We start from the raw sequence: 24969 nt of genomic DNA on the forward strand, positions 1-24969 counted from the left end.
GACTTCTTGCAAGTACCATATAATGCTTTCCCTTACAGCTCACTGCCTAGAGCATAGCTGCAAGAGAGGCTGGGAAATTGAAGGAGGAAGAGGAAAGAGGTGTTGGGATAGGCAGCTAGCAGTCTTGCTACATGTTCTATTTAATATTGTAAGATTAGTTCCAGGACCTGTTAGAGCATTGTCTGGGGAAAAGAGAGACTTGATTTCTAGTCCTGCTTTTGACATGCATTTAGTTGATAAATATTGAGCCCTTTCTGTGTGCCAAGCACTGATTTAGGTGCTGAGGATATAGCTGGATCAAGCAGAAAAGGTCCCCAGCACTTATATCCTAATCTCTGGCCACGTGCCCCTGACATAGTCTCCTCCCATCCCCAGGGTGTCTGCTATTTCCTGCCCTACCCCTTTCTAATATATACATTTACCCTGCCCCAATTGGCTCATAAAAGCAAACTCAAATTATTTAAAACTGCTGCTCTTTTTAGATTCACATAAACATTTATCTCTTCCATTTCAAAACATCATGTTGTACACCATAAATATATACAATTTTTATATGTCAATTAAAAAATTTAAAAATTATCTCTTCTTTTCAGGAGGTATGAGAATTAACATTTCTTCTGCAAATACATTTCTTCAGCCAAGATTTTCTAGAACTTTCCTTTTGATAGTTTGCTTTATGGGAAAAACGTTAACAGTTTTCTGCAAATATAAAATTAAGATGCCTTTTCGAAGTCCATCCATCCATCCCCTTTCATTCTAATATTTCCCTCTTTGAGAATCACAACTTTGACAGACTTATTAACAAATGTGCACAAGTTATGTCTCCTGCCCAGCTTCAATTATTCCCAGCTACTTGCTCTGGACTCTTAGATATCTGATACCATAGCCAGGCTATGAGGGCTGCCTATTCCTCCAACTGCCCTCACCCATGGCTGTCCTCTGGGTTGTGTCCCTGGACCCCTGCTGGTTTTCAGCTCTCCTGACTATCTCTGCAGGAAAGAATGTATGACAACTGGTTCTTCCACTAACATTCCTGACTTCTAGGGTTTTGAGGGGTTTAATTAAGAATATTTTCAATATTTAAAAAATACACGAATTGTCGTGTGATGAGACCAAATAGGTCAACCTGAAATGTCACATTTCCTTACTTTAGGCTGTGATTATATGAATTCACTGTGGCAATAATGATAATTTGCTTTTTATAGTGAGTTTTACATGCCAGTAAAATATGTTTTTGATTAATAAAATATGGGAAATAATGTATTACTTAATAAATGCAGTTTGTTTAGTAGAAAAAAGTATTTCAAAACATGGTGGTGGTGGTGATGGAGAGGATCGAGCAAAGTAATGAGTAGTGAGTGGTAAGAAATGAGGGGTTCCTGGGCCCCCAGAAAAGTTTGGATTCCTTCTGGCCTTCTACTAGTCTATGCCATGTATTTATGTCATACTACACTTTGCAATAGGGTAAAACTGGTATTTTCCCCTATATTAATACTTCTTTTTCAAATCCTACACACGTTATTAGAATTGCAAACAACAGACTGTATGGAGCAAAAAGTGAAAGTTCCTCTTGTACCATTGTCAAGTGTGGTGTGTCTTTCACTTTTTCTCTGCATATATGCTCATGCTTATTGGTAAGAAGTCTTGGCCACAAGCCATTGGAGTACCTTGCACTATCACCTTGTCTGCCCTAGCTCTTTCCCCAGGATTCCCAAAATCCAGCAGCTAAAGGGTTAAGAGAGGCCCCAGAGGCCTGTCTAGTTTCCTGCCCTAGGGCTAAGGCCAGCATGCATTGTGCTGACTGGTTGTTGCCTGTGCCAGATTAGTTGTTAAATATTTTGAATACCACCCCTGAATTTCTCATATGTTTAGTTTCTTAAAAACATAAATGCAATCATATGATACATGTTATCATGCAAGTTGTTTTTCATTTTAACAATACATATATCTTGGGCATCTTTTCTTATTAGCACACCAAGATATACTTTACTTTTCATAATGGCTGCATAGTGTTTTATTGTAGGATATATTATGATCTATTTAATCAATACCCAATTGGTGGACCCTTAAGTTGATTCTAATTTTAGTAGTACCTGTAATGCTACAGCAAAAATTCTGATGTCCACATTTTTGAGGACTTTAAATTTTAACATATGCTGCTAAATTGTTTTTCAAAAGGGCGGTTTGAAACTGCCCATTTTCTCATCTCAAACCAACACAAAAAAATCTACTTAATTTTGTCCATTAGGATAGTTTTTAAAATATACCACATTTTCATGTTAATTTTGGTGAGATTGAATGTTTCACATGTTTAATTGGCAATATGTTTTTTTATTCTATGAATTGTCATATCTTTTGTCAACTTTTTTATTGGGTTGTTTTTCTATTTCTTATTGATTTGTAACCACTCTTTATATATTAAGGAGACAACACTTTATAATTATGTGCAGTTTTTTAAGTTTGTCTTTTGTTTTTTTAACCTCATTTATTATGTTTTCACCATATATGTTTTAAAATTTTATGTAATCCAAACTGTCATCTTTTAGTAATGTCTTTCAGGTTTCATGCCATGCTTCCATATCCTTCTACCACCTTGCTCCCCTTCAAGAAATAAAGATTCAGCTTTCCTATCCAGGGGAATTATTAGGGCCCTAAGGTCTCAGGTGAACCTTCTGTGCTAAGTAGCAAGGTTAATGTGCTTTTTTTGGTGATATTGAGGCAGGAATTCTTAACTTGGGGGTCTGTGAATAGATTTTGGGGCATCTGTGAATTTACATCGTTATTTTTACTGTTAATTAAAATTTATTATTTCCTTTAATATCACTTCCACAGTCATATTTAGTAGTACTTGTGACCTGTCATTAAACATCACAGGTATTTTCATATCATATTAAATTTATCATTTCCTTCATTTATGAATGAAGGTCACAAACCACACTAGTATTAGGAGTACCTGTGACTTTGTTGTAAAACATCACAGATATTTTCATATCCCATTAAGGTTGTTGCAGATATCTTGAAATATTGTTTACACTCTCACTAATTTTAAATCAGATGCTAAATCTTGCTATTACATGCATTAATGAACAAAAATACTATCATATCACAAATTTGTTTTCTAATGTTTTCATAGCTATATTTTCAATATATTGGTGTCCTCTGTAGTCTTATAAATTTTATATATATATCATATATATAATGTATTTTATTATATTTTATGCTTTTATAAACATTCTGAAAAAGAGTCCTAGGCCTGATCAAACTGCCAAAGGGGAATCCTGCCCAAAAAAGGCAAGAGCAGGAAGTTGTGGGGGCAGCTCGTTCCAGATCCTGCCCCTATTATTGCCAGCCAGTGAGTGGCCAGGTCACCACCAGCTGCCATGCCTTAGATTTGTTTCCAGAGTGGATCCTGGTTTGCCTTACTCTGGCCCTACATTTTCATTTTTGCAGAAGAGAGCTTTTTCCTGAGGAAGGAGGTCTCTTCTGCACATGCACACACTTCCTACAGTGATCAACTCAGAGAATGAGCTAGAGTGTGTACATCCTGCCTAACCAAGAGATTCCTCCTCAGCTCCAGCCAGTTCTGGACATGTGAGAGTGCAGAACTTTTGTTGCCAGATCCTCAGATTTTTCAAGAGAAACCAGCAAACCAGATTTTTATGTAAAATCCCTCTTTGTATGCCTGTCTATCTATACATCAACACTGTGAAAACCCGACGATACACCTTTGACCTCAAATCACGTCAGGGATTGTTAGCGGCCAGCGTCCCTGCTTTGGGAGACCTGTCTCATACACCTCGGATGCTCTGCATTTCCCTTCAGAAGAATGAGATCCTGAGCTGGCCTTGATCTGCCAGTGCCTTGATTTTGGACTTCCCAGCCTCCAGGACTGTGAGAAAAACATGTTTTCTGTTGTCTACAAGCTACCCTGTATGGTATGTTGTTATAGCAGCCTGACTGGACTAAGGCAGTTTTCAAGGCTTATTCATGTTGTAGCATATGTCTGAATTTCCTTCCTTTTTAGCACTGAATAATATTCCACTGTATGTATATACTATGTTTTTTATATCCATTCATCTGTGGACAGACACTTGGGTTTTTCTTACTGTTTGGCTATTGTGGATAATGCTGTCATGAGCACGAGTGTACAGATACCTATTTGAGTCCCTCTTTCAATACTTCTGGGTACATATCTAGAAGTGGAATGCTGGATGGCATGGCAATTTTATGTTTAATTTTTTGAGGAGCCACCATTCTGTTTTCCACAGTGGCTGTGCCATTTTGCATTTGCACCAGCAAGCGCAGGGGTTCCAGTTTCTCCCCATGTCCTTGCCAGCACGTGTTCCCATACACTATTCCTTTGGTTGCCCCAAGATGCAGAGCTTGGCACATTGAACCTCGGTGGGAGCAAGGCCTTAAAAAAACAAAACTTCTCCCAAATGTGAGTGTCAGTGAAGCTATTTCTGGCTATGGGAAGGGATCAGTATGAATATCAGTCTTTAGTGTCTCAGCTGAGATCTCCAGGGCGAGGCAGAAGGTTAGGGGGTGGAGGGAAGGTGGCTGCCGTCTGACCAGACCTGGGCACACTCAGAGGACTCTGCCAGCGTGGGGCCCAGTCAGAAACCAGGCAGGTTCCTTTAGTGCAGGGTGGGTGGGCAGGGTTGTCTGTCTGTTGGGAGGCTGCAGCTGCACAGGTCACAGCAGCCAGCGGTGGTCCCTGAGGCAGTGTGTAGGGACACGGGAGGGCGTCCAGCCTCTGGGCAAGGCCAGGAAGTCATTCACTGGATCCTGGATTTTCCTAACGGATTAAACGTGGCATTCCCTCCTTCCCGCGGAGGCCCCAGAGTCCCCGGGTCAGGAGCTGCGGGTTCTGTCCCCCGCCGCAGATGGCGCCGAGCTCCCGGTGGCGGGACCTTGAACGGCAGCGCCCCAGACACCCGCGGCTCCAAGAGGCGCCGCTTGGGCTCCGGGTCGGCCCTGCCTGTGGCCGCGTCGCCTCCGCCCCAGCCCCGCCAGGCGGCTCCGGACCCAGGTGCCCGGCAGGGGAAGGCTCGTGGGCGATGGAGGCGGGGAGCGGGACGACGGGTCCCCAGGACTCGGCTCCGCTGCAGCACGGCTTTGGGGTTTTATGCCGTGAGCCACCCTGCTATAGGGAATGGCATGGGAGCCTGAGTGTTACCCCTTGTTCTGCAGGCTGCAAGGGAGTTCCATGCGTGTGGTGCGGCTCCATGGAAGTTCTTGTTTGTTCACCTTTGGTTGCTTGACGAGCCTTCCCAGAATTAAACAGCCTAACCTTTTGGCTTAGTATGGCTTTGGGAAATTCCCTGGAGTTTCTCAAAGGACATGTTAAAATGCATCAAAATTAACTGGTTTATTTAAAGGGCATTGTCAGGGGCCGGCCCCTGGCTCACTCGGGAGAGTGCGGCGCTCCCACCGCCGGTTCGCATCCTATATAGGGATGGCTGGTGCGCTCACAGGCTGAGCGTGGTGCAGACGACACCAAGCCAAGGGTTGCGATCCCCTTACGGGTCACAAAAAAAGGGGGGAAAAAAAGGGCATTGTCAGTACTAAAGTTGTTTCTGAGGCATATTCCCGGTATGGGTTGGCTCCATTTAATTTTGTCATTAATCTTCCTTGTTAGTGATGTGCACATGGACCCATTGTGGCTGTGGTCATGCTCTTGTACATGTGGAACGAAGCTATAATGTTGGATTTCTATCCACATCCCCCAGGGAGACGGTGGGTTTGAGTGCAGTGGTGCTTACAACTAATCGATCATCAACCAGTTACAGATTTCTTTGTTTCTCCCACTCCCACAGTTTCATTTGATTTACCAAGAACATGTTCTTTCTTTAGTAATAATACGAATGACATGGTGTGTTTTTGTTAGTTTGAGTAGGATCATTTAACTTTTCACTTTGTCCCCTGTGCTGTTCCCGGAGTCTATTGGCAGGGAAATAAAAGGTATAAACATTGTGATTTTAATTATAAATTAAAATGATCAATATAGAGTATAAACAATATTAAATTGTTAACCATAACTAATCAATGTTATTAAAATCAAGTATAGTAAGTATAAGTAAGATTAAAAAAGGGTTAAATTGTAACTTAAGAAGGTTAAGAATTATAGTTTAAACTAAAAGTCTGATGCTCTTTAGAGCCAAGCGTGCTGCTATTGTATAGTTTCCTGGCCACGAGTCACAGGCTTTGGGGTGAACTATTGATGCATGAGCAGATGTTTTTGTCACAGCATGAGTGCCTTGGAATGTTTTGACCTTTCTTTTTCAATAGAAACAAAATAAAAAATGTTTTGATTAAAAGATAAATCAATGTGTAAAAGATTAGGTAAAAACATATAAATAAAGCCAGATTTCTGTGGTTGTTGTCCACACTTGCACTAGACATCTGTGGTCCATCTCTTTCTTTCCTCGCCGACGCCACACCACCTAGTTCAGGTCCAACGAATCCTGCGGAGCTGGTCTCTGGCAGTTTTACTTTTTGAGAAAAGTGACTCGGGAGGCTGGATGGATTGAGCTCTGTAGGTGACACACACACAGCGACATCAGCAGGTCCTGCACCTCCACTCCTGGACTTCAGCAGGAGACGTCACCGGTGTTACCACTGTGAGGTGGCTGTGGGTAAGGTCCCCGGGAGACTTGCTTAGTACAGGACAGGGCTCCAGGAGGCAGAGGCAGAGGCAGAGGGCAGGTGTGACAGGGCCTGGCCCTGGGGCCCGGGCAGGGTCTCCGGTCACTGCTCACCCAGCACTCCCTGAGGGGCAGCTCAGGTCTGCTGGGAGGAGATTTCCAAGGGGACTCTGGAGAGAAGCCTGGGAGGGTGAGCTGTCTGACTGCGGCCTTCCACACTCCCATCTGCAGACAGGATGGGCGGTCCCCTCCTCAGTCACAGTCCCTGTCACCTCCCCCACCCCTCCCGAGCTGAGGACTGGTCAGCGAGAACATCCCTCTTTAGAGAAGGCTGGTCTTGCAGCCGAGTGGCTGATAACCTGTGTCTTGTCTGTTTCTGTCAGCACCGAGAGTCTGGAGACATCTTCCTCATGTGGCAATATTTTTGGATATCTTCCAATTTGATAAAAAGGTCCCGTGAAGTTGTAAGCTTCAGGATGGGAACAGAAACCTGAATTCGTTTGTCCAACCTAACTGTGCCTCTGACATGGAGCTGACATTTGCTCAGAAGGCTTGTTGCTCAACTCAAAAAGTGACAGAAGCAGGGACGGGGACAACTTGGTGGGCTCTTGTGAACCTCCCTGTGGACCCCTTGCATGGAGGATTCGTCCTGGTCAGCACTTGCAATGCCACCTGTCCCTAGGCCTGGCAACAATAGCAGGGTGTCTGGCTCAGGCACTAACAGGAAGCAGTGACCCTTCATGGAAAGGAAAGCACTAGTTTTATTTCAGATGTGAAGGGCAGGGCTTTTACAATTCTGCATCTTGGAAGATAGGTCATGTCAGTACCTATCCTTCTCTGAAACACTCCCAAGGGACATCAGTCAAGTCTCTACCCTTATTTCTATTAAATTAAATTAAATTTATTTATTTCAATGTATCAATATACAATGTAGTTGATTTTCATATCCCTTTACCAATTCCTCCTTTTCCCGCCTCCCTCTCCCCACCTCCTTCCCATCAACATCATATCTGTTCACTTGTCTTAACAAGTTCAAGGAATTTTTGTGATTGTTGTGTCTTCTTCCACCCCCCCCATTTATTTGTTTGTATATTTATTTATTTATTTTTATTAGCTCCCACAGAAAAGTGAGAATATGCAGTATTTCTCTTTTTGTGCCTGGCTTGTTTCACTTAATATAATTTTGTTTAAGTCTGTCCATGTTGCTGTGAATGGTAGTATTTCATTATTTTTTATAGCAGAATAGCAGAGTGGTATTCCACTGTGTAGATACACCACAGTTTCCTTATCCACTCATCCGATGATGAGCATTTAGGCTGGTTCCAACTCCTGGTTATTGCACATAGCGCTGCGATAAACATGGGACTACAGGTATCCCTTTGACACAATGATTTCCATTCCTCTGGGTATATATGCCCAGCAGTGGGATAGCTGGGTCATATGGTAGATCTATCTGTAATTGTTTGAGGAACCTCCTTACCGTTTTCCATAAAGGCTGCACCATTTTGCAGTCCTACCAACCGTGTAGTAGGGTTCCTTTTTCTCTGCATCCTCGCCAGGATTTATTATTCTTAGTCTTTTGGATATTAGCCACCCTAACTGGAGTGAGATGGTATCTCAAAGTGGTTTTGATCTGCATTTCCCGAATGCCAAGTGCTTATTTCTATTTTCAAGAAAATCTTTTCATGGCAAACACTTACAATAGGATTTTGACAAAACTGTGAACACTTTCTTGTAAGAATATCCCGTTTATTGCTGGGAATAGGAGGCCAGCTGTAAGGGAGAGCTCTGTGCCTGCTGGGGTGGATCTCTGTCTTGCTGCTTGAAGATTCTGAGAGTGGGTGCAGGCCCCATGAGGGAAAGGAAAGGGTGCAAAGGGGGACTCCTTTGTCTGAAAAACAACACACTCTGAGAACAAGTCTGAGGTCTGTCATGGTAGTGCTCCAAGAAAGCCCTGGATCCCTGTCATCTCCACTGGGGTCTCAGGGCTCCCTTGCCTATGGTGTGTACACTGCCTTGATTGCCAACTGTGTGAAGGTTTCCTTGGCAGCCATAACAATTGGCACTAAAGACACGCCTGAGCTCCCCAGGGCAGCCTGGGAGCCAGGGCAGGTGTGTACATAATTGCCTGGCAACTGCTTTGGAAGCTTGGCTCCCTCCACGTTCTTCTCCTGGCTGAATTCTGGAGGAAGCAGAAGGGACAGTAAGGTGGTTGTGTTGTTGTTGTCTAGCTGTCAATTGTTATTAAAAAATCAGGCTGATTTTGTGGAATGTATCTTTGACATATTATAGGTGGGCAGGCTTCAGAAGAACCATAAAGTGTCCAGGAATTGTTTCATGGTGGGATGGCTGCCTTGTAAGGTAACAAACACTGTGCCACTGAGGTGCGCCAAGCAGGGGTGGTAGATGGGTTTTCTGTGTTGGGTGCTGAGTTGCCCCAGGCAGAACCCAACTCTTCAACAACGAAGCGAGTTTGGACTGCTGGCACAAGTATGATTCTTTTGGGTCACTACTTCACGGTATTGGTCAAGTTTCCTGGGACCCCGGGCAAACATCTAGAGATGATTAACACAGTTTAATATTTCCTAATGACGGTGAGTCATCTCTACCTTGTCTTTCTATTCCCAGATGTGGGAAAGCGGTCTGCTGAGAATTCCATCTGGAGAAAGCCCACATCCTCACCCCCAGGGTGTGTGGTTTCCAGGGAACCTGCAACTCTCACATCTGGCTTTGTCTTCTTCCTGCCCTAATCAGGTTCCAAACTGCGGAGCTGGTTTGTGTTCACCAAGCCCTGCAGGAAGAATTTTAGGTCTCCAGCACTGACTCTGTTGTGATTTCCTGTAAACTCTGTCAGCCCTTGCTCTTCAGTCCAGAAATCTCAGGTATTGTAATTTCCATATGGAAAACAATTTGCATATCATCACCATCATCATCAGGGGATAGTCTGGCATAATCTGAAAGCTTTGGGGTCAGATAGAACTTGGTTTGAATCTTGGCTTCATTACTTAGTAGCTGAGTGACTTGGGGCAAGTCACTTCCCTTCTCTGAGCCTCAGTTTCTACATCAATCAGGTGAAGTAAATCATAGCTACTTACTAGGTTATATGAAGCCTAGAAATAGTCCTGTTAAAGGCTAGCACATTGCCTGGCCCACAGATGCTTGGTAAATTAGCTGCTACCATCATCATCTTCAGATTCCCCCAGTTCTGTTTTTCCTTTGGATGGTGCAGCCCTAGGACTTCTGAGAATTGGACCCTTGGGGTTCTAGAAGAAGACAAGAGGGATACTTTTGGAGTACAGTAGAACTGCATGAACTCACACCCCAAATACAGAATTCTGTATGACTGTGAGTGGGGCTGGCACCCTCTGTGTGTATGGAGTGTGCTCAGAGTGTAAATGTGGAGGTTTAAGGGCTGCAGGCTGTAACACTGAGGCCACATCTTGACAGTGAGTGTGGGCACTGGGACTTCTCACTCATGTGCCTGAGCCCGTCCACAGGGCTCCTGCATGCTGAGCTTACATTAGTAGCCAGTGGGATCGATCCGTGGACACAGATGGTTAACAAATCAGGCATTTCACTAAGTGTGAATGGCATTTCCCTTGAATGAATCCAAATGAAGGACTTCTAACTGCATTGTCACTGTTTATCCTAGTTCTTGGTGATGCATAACCTCATTTCTTTAAGACTCCAAGAATATAGAATTTTGATGCAGGTATTATAAGATGTTGACAATTTTTCTCAGTTCAATAGCAGTCTGAGCTCCAGGTAATAGGCTAGGGACTGGGCTATAACACATGCAGATAAGTCGTTGTCTCTGCCCTTGTAAAGCTCATAGTTGGGGCAGTGGGGCGGAGGGGGTGGGGGAGAGGGAGGAGACAGAAATGTCTTGGTTTGAGTTCCTCCCAGGTGCTCCAACAGCACTCTTTTCAGCTCCTACCCTGACGCTTAGTGCTCGGTAGGGTCGTTTCTGTTTATCTTTGTGGAGAACAAGCTCTGGAGGCAGACAGTGTCACTTATTAGTTGCATGACTGTGGGAAAGTTATTTTCCCTCTTTGTTCACTGTCAGTTTCTTCATCTGTATAATGAGTTGTTGTGAGAATTAATTGGGATAACACACGTAAAGCCTTAAATAGTGTGTGGAGAATAGTAGGATTCCAGAAACCTTAACTGTTGATTGGGTCACCTTCCATCCTGAGTGCCAATCGTGGGGCTGGCCCTTGGCAGGTGTTCAGAATCATCTTTGATAGGATGGATGCGTGAATGTTGTGCAGCCGACACAGACCAGAGTATTCTCTGTGCTCCAGGAGCCCAGGGAATTGTGAGTGTGGACCTAGAATGGATTTGTGGTGGTAATCACGTATGAGCAGGGCCTTGAAGCATGCGTCCTCCTTCAGTAGGAGCAGAAGGAGGTGGTGGGGGGACATCTATACTGACAGGCACGTAGAATAGTGGCTGAGATCCCAGACTGGAGGCAGGCTGTCTGGGTTTGGATCCTGCCTCTGGACCTTGGGCAAACTTCTTTACCTCTCTGTGGCTTAGATAATAACAGTACCTCCTTAAGGTGTGTTCTGAGTATTACATGGGTTTTTCTTTGTAAAGAACTTAAGCACAGTGCCTGTAAATAAAATAAACAGCCCAGAGGTATGAAAATATGGGCAGCACATAATATGGTAAATGGGATGCAGTGAGAAAGACAGTTTGGAAACAGTTCATAGAGGTCTTTGAATGACACTCCTAGTGAGTTTGGAATCTGCCCACGAGGAACACATAAAATCCATCCCCCTGTGGCTGAAGCTCATTGGTGGCTGCCCATTGTAAACAGGGCATGTGCTTCCCAGGTAGTTTTCCATATTCCCTACCACTCCCTATCCCAACACTCCCTACTGCAGCTGTTGTGAATCAGTTTCTAACCTGCATTTCTAACAAGATCCCCAATGATGCTGAGAGTGCGGGTCCAGGGAGCACACTTTAAGAACCAACACCCTGTTTATCTTGGACACTAGGATGGGGAATCAGTTGCCATTGATCATGAAGCTTGTACTGCAGCTCCTCTCATACCTGGCACATTTCATCCATGTAGTGCTGCTTTCCTGACCCCGGTGGAACTTGCATTTGCAGTTTCTGGTATAATCAGTATGGAAGGGCTGGGACTAAAGGAGACAGAGAAGCCAGACAGGAAGAGATTTGTGAGTGGCTGAGGCTCAGCCTTGAGCAGGTGTATACCTAGAGCTGAAGCTGCGGGCGTGTGTGAGCTCAGCCCCAGGCAGAGTGTGCAGGGACAGCTGGGTGAGCAGCGGAATATGAAGGGGGCGCTGGCATACCCTGCCTTAAAGGGAAGGTGAAAGAATAGTCACTGTTCAAGAAGAGGCTGCAAGGAGCATTCTAAGAGGTAGGAAGTGAGCCGAGAGTGTTGTGGGTGGGGTGTTCCTGGCCTTGTTATTGGAGAGTGGACTGCTGGTGACCATCCGAGGCCAAAGCTCCAACAGTTAATCAGTGAAGTTCCAAGGAAAGCTCATTGTCTGTGGGAGGACAGGAAGCAGGTGTCCTGTCACCCTTGCCCACAGCAGGCCTGGTAACCTGTCATTGCTCTGAGGCACAGCTTGCTGTGAGCACTTGTCTATGAGGCTCCAGTGGCACAGTTGCGATTGGAGCTAAGTATGATGATTATCTTGTCACCCAGCTCCTTTTTTCTGACAACCTGAGATGTTAGGTAGAAATGTGCTGGTCTTCTTAAGTGCATGATGGGGGTGCTTATGTCTGGATGGTTTGGTTTTTGGAGTACGTGCTGGGGAAGCGCATCTGAGACAGGGAAGGACAGGAGCTGAAACTGGAAAGGTGGCCCGTGGCTTCCTGGCAGCCTCAAGTCCAGGCTAAGTGGCCTGCCCTTGGTACAGCACATCAGGGAGCCATGCTGGAATCCAGAGTAGGGAGCAGGGGTGTGGTAAGTAAACCTTGGTAGCCCTAGTGCCTGTCACCTGACTACACCCAAGTGAGCACACTATAACTGAGGGGAGAGTGAGCGAATGAATGAATTGGAAGTTTGAGGGATGAGTGGTGATAATATGACCAAAGCAAAGTTTTAGGAGGAATAGCCCCAAGGATCAGTGTTGAGTGGCTCAAAGTTCATGAGCTTTGGAGACAGATGCACCGACAATTGCACCTCAGCTCTGGTCTCCCTGTCTAGGGTGAGCCACTCCACCTCTCCAGATACCAGTTTCCTTGTTTGTAAAGTGGGAATAGTAACAACTGTTTGCAGGTTTGTATCTAGCACAGAGCTGGCACTCCCTGCATGGTGGCCAGTGTTATTTCTGAGTGCCTCTGCTCACGTCTCCTCCAGTTCTCACAGCACCTTGTGAGGCAGGCAGGACTGGTAACCTGTCACCTCCTTTCACAGGTGAAGACAGAGGCTCCGTGAGGCCACTGGCCTTTCCTGGAGGCCCTTCCCCTTGTTGGCAGCCTAGCCCTACTGTTTTCTCAAAGTCTTCCTCCTTCGTGAGGTCAGCATCTTCTCTTCCCTTTCTCCATTGCACTGGAAAGACTGAATCATATAATCAAGAAGAACTTGATTGCACAGGGTAATAGGTGCCTCTTATTGCCTCAGTTAGATTTTCATTTCCTCAAGGGTCGAAATTGTATTTTTGTCTTTCAGAAAATAATAAAAGTAATAGATGATGGTGGGAAGAACTTTGAATAGTATAGGGAGGTGGAAAGTGAAAAATAAAAGTTCTCTAATCTCCATTCCCACTTCCCAGAGGTAGCCATTGCTAGTAGCTTCTTGTCTATCTTTCCAGAAATAGTCTATGCTTATGAAATAATATATATAAAAATGAAACACGTACAAGAATCATAAATAAGCATGTATTATTCATTATAAAAAATTATAACAAATATGAATCATTAATATATGTGTATATGTATGTATATATAATTATCATCATTGTTCTGCGCAAGGTCTCTCTATTTATCTACCTATCTGACCTTTTCCTACTCACACACGATCCTTCTATTCATTAGTTATCCACAATTCACTCTCCCATTTTCCTCCTTTCTGTCACAGGCCACCATTCTAAAGTGATATATATATGTTTTATTTTATGATATATTATTAAATATGATTACAGTAATATATCATTAATGCAGATACAGTGTGTGTGTGTGTGTGTATCTTGGAGGTCATGATTCCATATCAGTACATGTGCAGCTGCTTTATACTTATTGACAGCTGCATGGTATTCCATTGTACAGAGATACTATTGAGTGACCATTGTACTCTGTAATTTGTTTTCTTCTACTTTTTCTTTTTTTTTTTACACTTGAAACATAATTGATTGTACATATTTATAGGATACAGAGTTGACTATCAGTATTTGTGTAAAATATGTGATGATCAAATCAGTGTTATCAGCACGTTCATCATTACAAATCGTAATTATTCTTTGTGTCCATCACCCAATTTCTCTCTAACCCCTCTCCCTCTTCCTTTTTTCCTTATACTTTTACAAATGACACCACAATGACAATTTTTTTACAAGCACATTTGCACTTGTGATTTTGTTTATAGGATAAGTTGTCATTCTTAGTAGTGGAATGTTTACTTAAATTCCCATTGATATTTTCAAACTACTCTTTAAAAAGAGAAGACAATTTCTATGATCACCAAAAGTGTGCAGAGTAGAATCTAAATCTTTTGGCAACAAACTGGAGTTCTTTTCATTAAAATTTTAGGTTTTAAAAAAAAAAGTCCATCATGGATTCACACAACCTGTGCAGAGGCACAGCTGCTCTCTGAAGCCCCTGAGGGCAGGAGTGGACACCAGCTCACTGGAGAACACTTAGTCACATCGTCACACCTTACTGCTGGGGAAGCTGGGAAAGGTAGCCCACCCGTGCTCCCCTGGAATCCTGTAATTACAGGAGGAGAAGGTGGGGCATGGTGGACATCAGCTGGCACTGCCACCCACGGCCATTTGTTGGTCTTTATCCTGAGGTAAATGTAGGTTTGGTAAATGTAGAAGGACCTCCTGCATTGGACAGCTTCCCACTGACAAAGACCACTGCCAGGCACTCCTGCAGTGGAGGTGGGCATGGGGGGCTCACTGCGGACCTACTAATTGCCAGGGACTAGGCTGGGTGCTTTCCCTGCCTCCCTCCCAACCACAAGCCTGGAAAGTGGGCCCCTGGATCCCCCATATGTGCAGGAGCCTTAATGATGTGCCCAAGGCAGAGGATTGGAATCCACATCTCTGTGGTGGCACAGCACACATTGTCCCTGTGCACAGCAGCATGTGCACACCCACTGCAGCTGTGTGCAGATGCCTCGCCTGGCCCCACCTCAGCTCTTGCTGGTGGGTCACAGCATGTGCAGCCACATGCACCTCACCTAACTCGGACTCTCTTATTTTCTAGGCCCTCTCAGCTCCGTGTCCTGCTGCTGTGACCCTGGTGGTGCCCTTCCCCGGTGGTCAGAGCAGGGCTGCCCCCACCCATGCAGTCCCCAGCTACCAGTGCTGGGGGCCTCAGTGGCCTCCTCTTTGGGGCCTACACACTCCCCACCTTCAAGTTCCAGCCTCGCTGTGAGAGCATAGACTGGAGGCGCATTAATGCCCTGGACGTGGACCGTGTGGCCCGGGAGGTGGACGTGGCCGCTCTGCAGGAGAACATTGATGGCGTCACCTTCTGCAACTTGGAGCAGGAAGCCTGCAGCTGCTGTGGGCAGCCTGTGGACCCAGTGCTCCTCAAGGTGCTGCGTCTGGCTCAGCTTAGCATTGAGTACCTACTGCACTGCCAGGAGTGCCTGAGTGCCAGCATCGTCCAGCTGGAGGCACGGCTGCAGGCCAGCCTGCTCCAGCAGCAGCAAAGCCAGGTGGAGCTGGGCCGCCAGACTGACAAGCTCAAGGTTGTGAGGAAGGAGAGCCACCAGCGTCACAAGATGATCAGCACCCTGCAGCAGCTGCTAGTTCAGACAGACGCCCACAGCTACCACCCGGTGAGGAGACTCCACAAGGTGGGGAAGTGGGAGGACTCTGTGCCTGGCCACTGGGCCAGCTGGGCAGCACTGTCCTGGGCCATGAGGCTGCTGTGAGTTCTCCTTACTGGTTAGAAGTAGATTTTAGAGATGCTGCTTGTATTAGTCCATTTATGTTGCTATAGCAGAATACCTGAAACTGGGTAATTTGTAAGGAAAAGAGGTTTCTTTGGCTTACGATTCTGGGACAGCTGCATCTGGCACAGGCCTCAGACTTCTACTCATGGCAGAAAAGTGGCAGGCAGCCAGCAGGTACAAGCAGATCACATGGCGAGAGGAAGCAAAAGAGAGAGAGAGAGGAGGTGCCTGGGTCCTATAAACAACCAACTCTTGCAAGAACTAATAGAGTGAGAACTCACTCATTACCCCCCCCACCCCCAGGGAGAGCACTAATCTATTCATGAGGGATCTACCCCCTGACTCAATCAGTTTCCAACACTACCACATTGGGGATCAAATTTCCACATGAGTTTTGGAGGGGACAACACATCCAAACTCACTGCCCAAGGCCAGAGAGCCCAAGGGTATCTGATTAGGCTGTACAGGGTGTGTGTGTGTTTCTACTCACAAAACTCATGACATCAAATGTGTGTGTGTGTGTGTGTGTGTGTGTTTTCTCACACAAACTGACTTTTTAACACCAGTTGGGCGTTCTTCAATGTAATTAAATGCTGACACTGTGTACCTGGAGTTAGCATTAGATCCCACAAGTTAAGTGTTCTGTCCCACCAGACTGGCCACACTTCAGATGCCAACTGTAAGTCCCAGTCCTCCTGTACTACTGACTGATTGGTTACAAACTGGGAATTCCCCCAACCACCCCTCCTTAGGTTCAATAATTTGCTATCATGGGTCACAGAACTCAGGAAGATACTTTCACTGTTACTGGTTTACTCTAAAGGTTATAGCTCAGAAGAGTCCAATGGAAGAGATGTGTAGGGTGAGGTATGGGGAGGGCTAGGAGCTCCTGTGCCCTCTCCAGGACATCAGCCTCCCAGCCCCTCAATGTGTTCATCCTCCTGGAAGCTCTCTAAACCTCGTCATTCAGGGTTTTTTTTGACTTTCTGCTGTGCAGGCATGATTGATTGAATCATTGGCGATTGGTGATTAAATCAATATCTATCCCCTGTCCCTTCCTTGGAGGATGGGGTATGGGGCTGAAAGTCCCATCCCTCTAATCATGCCAGGTCTTGCTTCTGGTGACCAGCCCCCTCCCTGAAGCCATCTGGGGGAGCCCCCCATCAGCCATCTCATTGACACTCATCACTCCAGAGATTCCAAAATCTCAGAAGCTCTTGTGTTAGGACCCAGAGACTAAGACCAAACATCATTACAAACGATACTCCTGTCACCCCTATTGCTCAGTTAATTACAAAGGTTTTAGGAGATCTGTGCCAGGAACTGGGGACAAATGCCAAATATATATATTCTGAGTATATTGCAATATCAAAGTGGTACAGAAGGAATCATTAAGGTGCAGCGTTATTTGATTAGATGCTAATTTATACAATGTTTATGATGAAAAGGGTTTTTCGTGTAAGTGACAAAACAGGAGCCTAACACGGCTTAGGCCAGTAGGGAATCTCTTGGTTAATTTAACTGGAAAGTCCAGGGGTGTGGTAGGACGCAGGTCGGTTTACCCCAGGAGCCAGATGATGTCACCAGAAAGTAGCTTCTGTCTGCAGCTCTTGGCTCTTCTTCCTCTGTGTTTCTGTTCTCAGAAGGATTCTGTCCATGTGGGGGCCAGTTGGGCCACTGTAGTTCCAGCTTCTCACTTTCCTAGATTCAAGGCTGGCATGAAAGAGCGCCTTCCTGGTGCCAGCAGCGGTCCGGCTGGTATTTCACTGCATCTCCTGGGTTTGGGTCTCCTACCCATCTCTGAACCATTCCCGTGGACCCAGGAATGGGGCACTGATGGGCTCTGGTTTTGGTCACATGTTCCACCAGGGAGCCGGGGGTGGACAGAAGCCCATGGATTGAGAGTAAGGGAGAGGGGAGCTCCCCAGAAGAAAGCGGGGTGCTGTTACCAAAAGAAGAGGGAGAGGGTGCTGTGTGGCCAGGAAATGCACGCATGTCCACGACAAGTGCAGAAAGTGCTCAGTGACACAAAGACATGGCTGAGGCACTGTGGGCGCAGAGGAGGGAGAAGAGGGTCTTTCTGAGGTGGGGTCTGCACTGAGCCTTGAATGTGGAGCTGAGATTTGGGAAGGAGCACTAAGGCAGAGGCACCCAGGGCGCCGGGTGAGAAGGGCACTCAGTGTGGTGGGATAGGATGGCTTTGGCGTAGCCTGGGATGTTTGTGTGGGGGCTGTGGTGAGAGATGTGGCAGGAGAGGACAGCAGAGCCAGGCCATGGTGGCCTTGAATGCCACACTAACGAGCATGGGTCTGCCTGAAGGCAGTGGTGGCTGCGTCCTTCAGGTGCCTGGGGGTGACTGTGCTGCTTGAGGTGGGTAGGGGGAAGGTGGGAGAGGTGGGAGTGGGAGAAAGGCTTACAATTTGGGAGAAGATGCCTTATAAAATGTTCACCAATCCATGCAACTGATATTCCATCTGACAGCTAGAGATTCATTTGTGTCCCTGTGGAATAGCAGAGTGTAAGGACTGGCCAGTTACTCAGGTGGTTAGAGCGTGGTGCTGAAAACAGCACGGTCCAGGGTTTCATCCCTGTACCAGCCGGTGCCAAAAAAAAAAAAAAAGTCCAGAGTGGGCAAAGTTGGTCAATCCAGCTTATGTCTGTTTGGATTAGGTTTGACTGTGATGGCAGAAAACAATCCTCTAGTCATAAGTGTTTAAACCAGATAGAAGTTTCTCCTCTCTCTCTCTAACAAAGTCTGGAGGTAAGCAACCTGGAGCTTATATGCAATGCCACAATCATCAGGGACCCAGTTTTTACTGTGCTGCTCTGCCACTCCGTCATGTGGCTTCTGCCTCATGGTCTAAGGTGGCTGCGTGAGGTCCAGCTCTCTGGTCCACCATCCTACTCAGCAGGAGGAGGGTGGGTGAGGAATGGCATAACTTCCTTTAATCACCCCTCCCAGAACTTGCATATCCCACTTCTGCTTACATTTCCTTGGCCAGAGTTTAGTCACACGGCCACATCGAGTTCCAGGGAAGGCTGGGACATAAGGTTTATTCCGATTGGCCTCATGACCAGCTAAAAATCAGGGTTTCTGTTAGTGAGGAAGAAAGGGAAAATGGGTACAGGGGACAACTGTCAAATTCTGTCACGTTTGCCTTTGTGCAAAGATACAAGTAATCCGCCCCCTGACTCTGGTTAACGCGTCGTAGCAGCCTCCAAAGCTGGGTGGAGAGTCTGAAGTTCTACAGTGAAAAGACGATATGACAGATTGGCAGTGTCTGCAATGCCGTAGCAGAGGGACGTGGAATCACAGATGCTATTTATTCACTGTCCTCTGCCTCAGGTGGTTCTCAACCCTGGGGTGTGACCCAGACTTGGTATTTTTTCAAACTTACTGTTATGGCAAATTTCAAAGATTACGAAAGTAGAGAGAGTGACATCATGAGCCTTCGTCTGCAAACTGCCCCGCCCAGCGGTTGTCAACTCACGGCCGTGCTGTCGCGTCTTTTCTCTCCCCACCTTCACACACACCTGGATTGTTTTGAAGCATGTTAGTCATGTGATTTTATCTGCAAATATTTCAGTTTCTATCTCTACAAAGCAAGATTCCCGCTTTTAAGCAGAAACACAACAGCATCATCACAGCCTGAAAAACCAACAGAAATTCCTTAGTATCATCCCTTATTCAGTCAGTGTTCACGGTTCCCTGGGACACGGGCAGTGTTTTAAAGCTCTCCAGGTGATGCTAATGGGCAGCTTGGGTGGGCATCACTGCCTTCCTCAGGAAATCAAATTCTTCCTTTTGGAAGTAGCCCAGGGGTCCCACGAGAACAGGATGTTGGGCTAGGGGAAATCCCAGGCTGACTCAGGTGATCTAATCCTGTCGTCCCCATTGCTTTCCCTCATGTAGTGCCACCTGTGTGACAAGACCTTCACGAGTGCCACCTTTCTCCAGGGCCACATCCAGCGCAGGCATGCAGGCGTGGCAGAAGGGGGTGAGTCCAGGCAGCAGCCTGGGGCCCTCCTGGGACTGTGGAAGCACCAGGGGCAGGCATTCAGTGGGCGGGTGACACAAATACCACTTAAAGGTGCCCTCAGAACCTCAGCTTCCAGTTGAGGATGGGGTCATCTCACCACCCACCCTGAGGGATCCCATGTGGGCTGGAAGGGTTTCTGACCACCTGTGTACAGAAGCGGGGCTGGGAGTCTGACAGGTAAGTTTCAGTGTTAGCCTTGTCACTTTCTATTATGTGACCTTGGCCAATGCTTCCCCCTCTGTAACTCAGTGGCCATCAGTGTGAATGGGGCAGTCAGACAGAGTGACTTTGAAGGGCCCTTACTTCCCAGCCTGCTGTGAATCTGCCATTCTCTGATGCTAGCTACAAGGTGTAAATGAGCAGTCAGACCAGTTCTCTGACTTTTCTGTGTACCTGAACTTACCATGACTTAATAACTTTAATTTTACTATTTCAAATTCCAAAATGAGTAGTAAGGCTGTATGTTTTCCCCATAAAGAGATTTGTATCTTTATATCCATTCTTTGGGGTTCAAAAAAAAAAAAAGATCTGTTGAAACATAAAATAAATGTAAATATAAAAATCCCCGCAAATACAACATTTTTCCTATTTTCCATAATTTTAATTACCTTTTCAAAGAACAGAAAAGTTTTAAAACAGGACCGTTTACCTAGCTGCTATGCATTTATTACATATCTAATTCTTGGTTCTGCATTGGAGGCTGCTAAGGAGAAACAAATTTTTCCATGTCTTAAATATTTTTTTCTGATAAAAATATATGTCTTTGATTCCCTCTGTTGGTGGGAATGTAAAGTAGTACAGCTATTATGGAAAACAGTATGGAGGTTCCTCAAGGCACTACAGATAGAACTGCCATTTGATCCAGTAATCCCACTACTGAGTATATCCAAAGGAAAGGAAATCAACATGTCGAAGGGACACTTGCACTGCCATGTGTTTAGCAGCTCTATTTACAATAGCCAAGATATGGAACCAACCTAAATGTCCATTGATGGACCGGATAAGGAAAATGTGGCATATATACACAATGGAATACCACTCAGCCATAAAAAGAATGAAATTCTGCCATTCACAGCAGCATGGATGAACTTGGAGAAAATTATGTTAAGTGAAATAAGCTACACACAGAAAAAGAAATACTTCATGTTCTCACTCATAGGTGGAAGCTAGAAAAGTTGATCTCACAGACATAGTGAGTAGAATAGTGGTAGCGAGAGACCGGTGGGAGGAGGGGGAGGGAAGATGGGATAGAGTGGTCCATGGACACAAAATTGTAGGCAGACAGGAAGAATAAGACCTAGTGTTCCACGGCAATGTAGGGTGACTACAGTTAACGACAAATTACTGTATAATTCAAGGGGCGAATTGAGAGGAATTTGCATGTTTCCAATACAAAGAGGCAACAAATGCTTCAGGTGATGGGTATGCTAAATACCCTGATATGATCATTGCACACTGTATAAATGTACCCAAATATCACACTGTACTCCATAAATACATACAATTATCATGGGTCAATCAAGAAAAATAAAGAAAAAAAAAAAAGAAAAGAAATAGAGAGTAGAATAGTGGTTACCAGAGGCAGGGAAGGGGAGTTGGGACAAGGGACGGGGAGAAGATGGTAAGTGGATAATTAGAAAGTTTACAGTTAGATAGGAAGAATAGGTTCTGGTTCTCTAGAGTGGCTACAGCTAAGCTATTGAATTGTATTGTGTATATCAAGATAGCTGGAAAGGATCTTGAATGCTATAACCACAAAGAGATGACAAATGTTTAGGTGATAGCTCTGCTAACTATTCTGATTGGATCATTATGCGATATATGCATGTATTGAAACAACAATCTGTACCCAATACAATATGCAATAATAAAATAAATGAATTATAAATATGTACATCTTTATGTAGAACATATAAATGCAGGAAGATAGAAAAGAGAAAACGAAAACCACAGACAGTAGCACCAGCAGTTCATATTTGGGTGTATTTCTCTATCATTTTTGCCTGTAGACTGTCAACTTGAAAAACAAACAGAGCGGCTGTCTAGAAGAGTTTAATCGGGAATAGGGCACTGCAAGGGGAATACATGGGCGATAGTAAACTATGTGCGTGTTCAGGGAGGTAAAGGAAGACAAAGGGTTTTAAAGGAAAAGTGATGGAGGATTACTTAATTGTTTTGGGATAATTATCCTTGGCTACAAGGATCAATAACAGGGTGATGCCAGTCCAAGGTTGGACAGGCAATCGCTGGGCAGATGTCCTCACAGAACTATTTTCTGGGTAAGGTTGTAAAGGCCTTTGTGCAAAGTTGTGGTTTTGCAGAGTCCTTTGTGATAGTTCTTATCAGGCATATGTGAGAAGCACCCCCGTTCATGGCCTTCCCCTGCTCTATGTGTTAGGTTTTTAAACAAGACATACATAATCATATTGTATTATGCACTTTGACTATTGCTTACTTTCATTTCAGAATGTATTACATTTTCCAGTGTCATTAACTTCTGTTTGAAAACATGATTTTTAAGGCTGAATCGTATTCCATCAAGTGGCTATCATAATCTATGTCACAATTTCCTCCTGTTGAATATGAGGGTACTTCCAAAAGTTCATGGAGAGATTCATATTATCTTTTAATTCTATTTTCCATAAACTTTTTGAAGTACCCTCATATATGGCTTACTCAAAAATTTCCATATTAGAAATCACATGATGATCAATATTCTTACATGTAAAGTTTGGTGCACATCTCTTATTATTTCTTTAATGTAAAGTGCTGTAAGGAGAGGGGAAATGGGTAAGGTAACTAGTGATACATTAGTGTTCATGACCTTTTTATTCTTGGACAGCTGGCTTCTCAGAAGCCCAGCTATCCTATGCTACACTCACCTCAAATCACTATTAAATCAAATTCATTTGTACTACATCTAAAAATTGTTTGCTTCCAAAAACTTCAACCTGAGAAAGGCCACATCTCTTTTTCAAAAAGAGGCTTAGAGTTTCAATAACTAATCTAATAAGCACTAAACATACTTTAAAAGTAACACATGTTCAAGTACAATTGGTATCTTTTTTCATTAACCCCTAACTCTTGCGTTATCAGTGTGTGGTATACTTAGAATGCTCTTTTATACTTCATTTTGAATCATTCTTTTTAACTTAAAAAATGTAAAGTATACACTTAAAGCAACCTGGTTAAAATATTACTTTATTACACATGCTGCCTTTTTTTCGTTTGAAATTTAAAATGACACACTTAAATTATACTGTATTATTGAAAAGTGTAAACTTAAAGCTACAATTATTTTTGTTAATTTAAACTCCTGTCTGATTGCTGTCAGGATACATAGCTATGTTCTTTGTATTAATAATTAGTGTGTACACTGCTTCTGTTACTCTAGGAATTTTACATTTACATTTCTAGGTGTCTACTGTCAAAATACTTATTTAAATGACAATACAGTAGTAGTTCACACATATGGAGCTGCTGAGCCAGGCGCTGTGCTAAGTACCTTGCATTATCTCATTTCATCCTCACAGTAACCCTCTGAGTTTGGTGCTACTATTTCCTCCATTTTGCAGTTTGGAGAAAAGAAGTCAGGGAGGTTATGTCACTGACCCAAAGTCAATGTACTAAGTAGCAAAGCTGGTCTCAGACCAAGGTATGACTGATCGAAGTGGCAAGAAACTACACTCCAGTGACTTTTGACTTAAGCTGATAAGTCTCTCTTTGCATGGATCCCACAGGAAAACAGAAGAAGCAGGGACAGCCAGTGGAAGAAGTGCTGCAGGAGCTTCAGGCCAAGCTAAAGTGGACCCAAGGGGAGCTGGAAGCTCAAAGGGAGGTTGAGAGGCAGAGACAGCTCCAGGTGGGCACAGGGAGGAAATGTCAGGGAGACTCGGGTCACAGACTACCCAAGAGACCCACGATGCATGTGAATCTCACAGGCCAAAGTGCCAGCTGTTTCCCATAACTATAGTGTGAGAGCTGGGATGACCTCTTCCCAGATGTGCCAAATAATTTTGAGTAGTCAAGAAAGGAAGATCGAATTATCTTTGCCAGACCTTTGTGGCGTAAAGTAGAGCAGAGAGTTGCAATTGGCTTCATTAATCAGCACCCTCTGAGGGCATTTGAACTTGAACCTTATCTTCTTATGCTACACTGTTAGTTTGCTTTTTGAGGACAAAAGACCGGGTCTGATTCTGAAAGCTCCAGAACCCATCTCACAGGAAGTGCTCCGTAAATACTTGTGGAATGAAAATATGCAAACTCGCCCTGCTCCTTGCTTCATTTGTTCATTCATCACTCATTCCCTCAGCACGCGTTCACTGAGCACCAGCCAGGCTGGGCATTGGGAGGGATATGAAGAAAGACAAGTCCTATCCTCAGGGGACTTTACAATTAGATGAGACTGGATTAGACTGGCCGTCCCCAAGTACACACAGAGGGCACTGGGGGATAAATGTTCTTTGGGTCTCCATAGTGACTTGCGTGCACCAGGGCCCAGCTGGTCCTCAGCAAAGATTTGCTATAATGCGGAATTACTGATTATATCTTTCTTGCTTTTCTTCGTAGGAAGCAGAAATCAGTCATCAGAGGGAAATAGAAGCTAGGAAAGAATTGGAAGTGTGGAAAGAAAAAGAGTGGACCAAGCTTTATGAAGAAATAGATAAGCAAAAAAAATTACTGGGCGATGAATGTAGAAGTATCACCAACAAATATTCTATTCTAGAAGAGGTACCCAACAGAAAAGGCTTTTCAATGTTGTTTTCTTGAAAATCTGCTTATGTGTTCTCAAAATTCATTTCTTAGTTTGTACTAATTTTGCTTCATCTACCATTTGGGGCCAATACACTGTGAGGCCCGATGTCAGAGGCCAGTGCCTGGGGCTAAATCACTGTTGTGTCACATATTGGCTGTGTGACATTGGACTAGTCACCTAACCTCCCTGTGCTGCATTTCTTTTCTGTAAGATAGGCTTCTGAAAGTGTTACGTTAGCATATGTACAGTATACAGTACTTAACATTATCTGGAATGTAATAATACGTCAGTAGTATATGAGGCATATAGCAATATAATAGATATTATACTTATTTTTGCAAAAGTCTTTCATCACTGGACAAGAAATGAAGCAAAATCTAAATGAATGCATTTTTCTCCTAACAGATGTTTTGAGTGCTGGCT

General features: G+C 44.5%; 1 protein-coding gene across 1 annotated transcript in view; it reads left to right on the plus strand.

Moving 5' to 3' along the window:
• Positions 1–15132: 15132 nt before the first annotated feature.
• DZIP1L (DAZ interacting zinc finger protein 1 like) overlaps positions 15133–24969 on the plus strand; it is a 32516-nt gene continuing 22679 nt past the window's right edge. The window contains exons 1-4 of the mRNA XM_063115169.1: positions 15133–15633; positions 19664–19748; positions 23531–23652; positions 24360–24521. Of these exons, the coding sequence (XP_062971239.1) occupies positions 15133–15633; positions 19664–19748; positions 23531–23652; positions 24360–24521 (870 nt within the window). The remainder of the gene's footprint in view (positions 15634–19663; positions 19749–23530; positions 23653–24359; positions 24522–24969) is intronic.

Source organism: Cynocephalus volans, chromosome 11, assembly GCF_027409185.1.
Source record: "Cynocephalus volans isolate mCynVol1 chromosome 11, mCynVol1.pri, whole genome shotgun sequence".
Taxonomy (NCBI): Eukaryota; Metazoa; Chordata; class Mammalia; order Dermoptera; family Cynocephalidae; genus Cynocephalus; species Cynocephalus volans.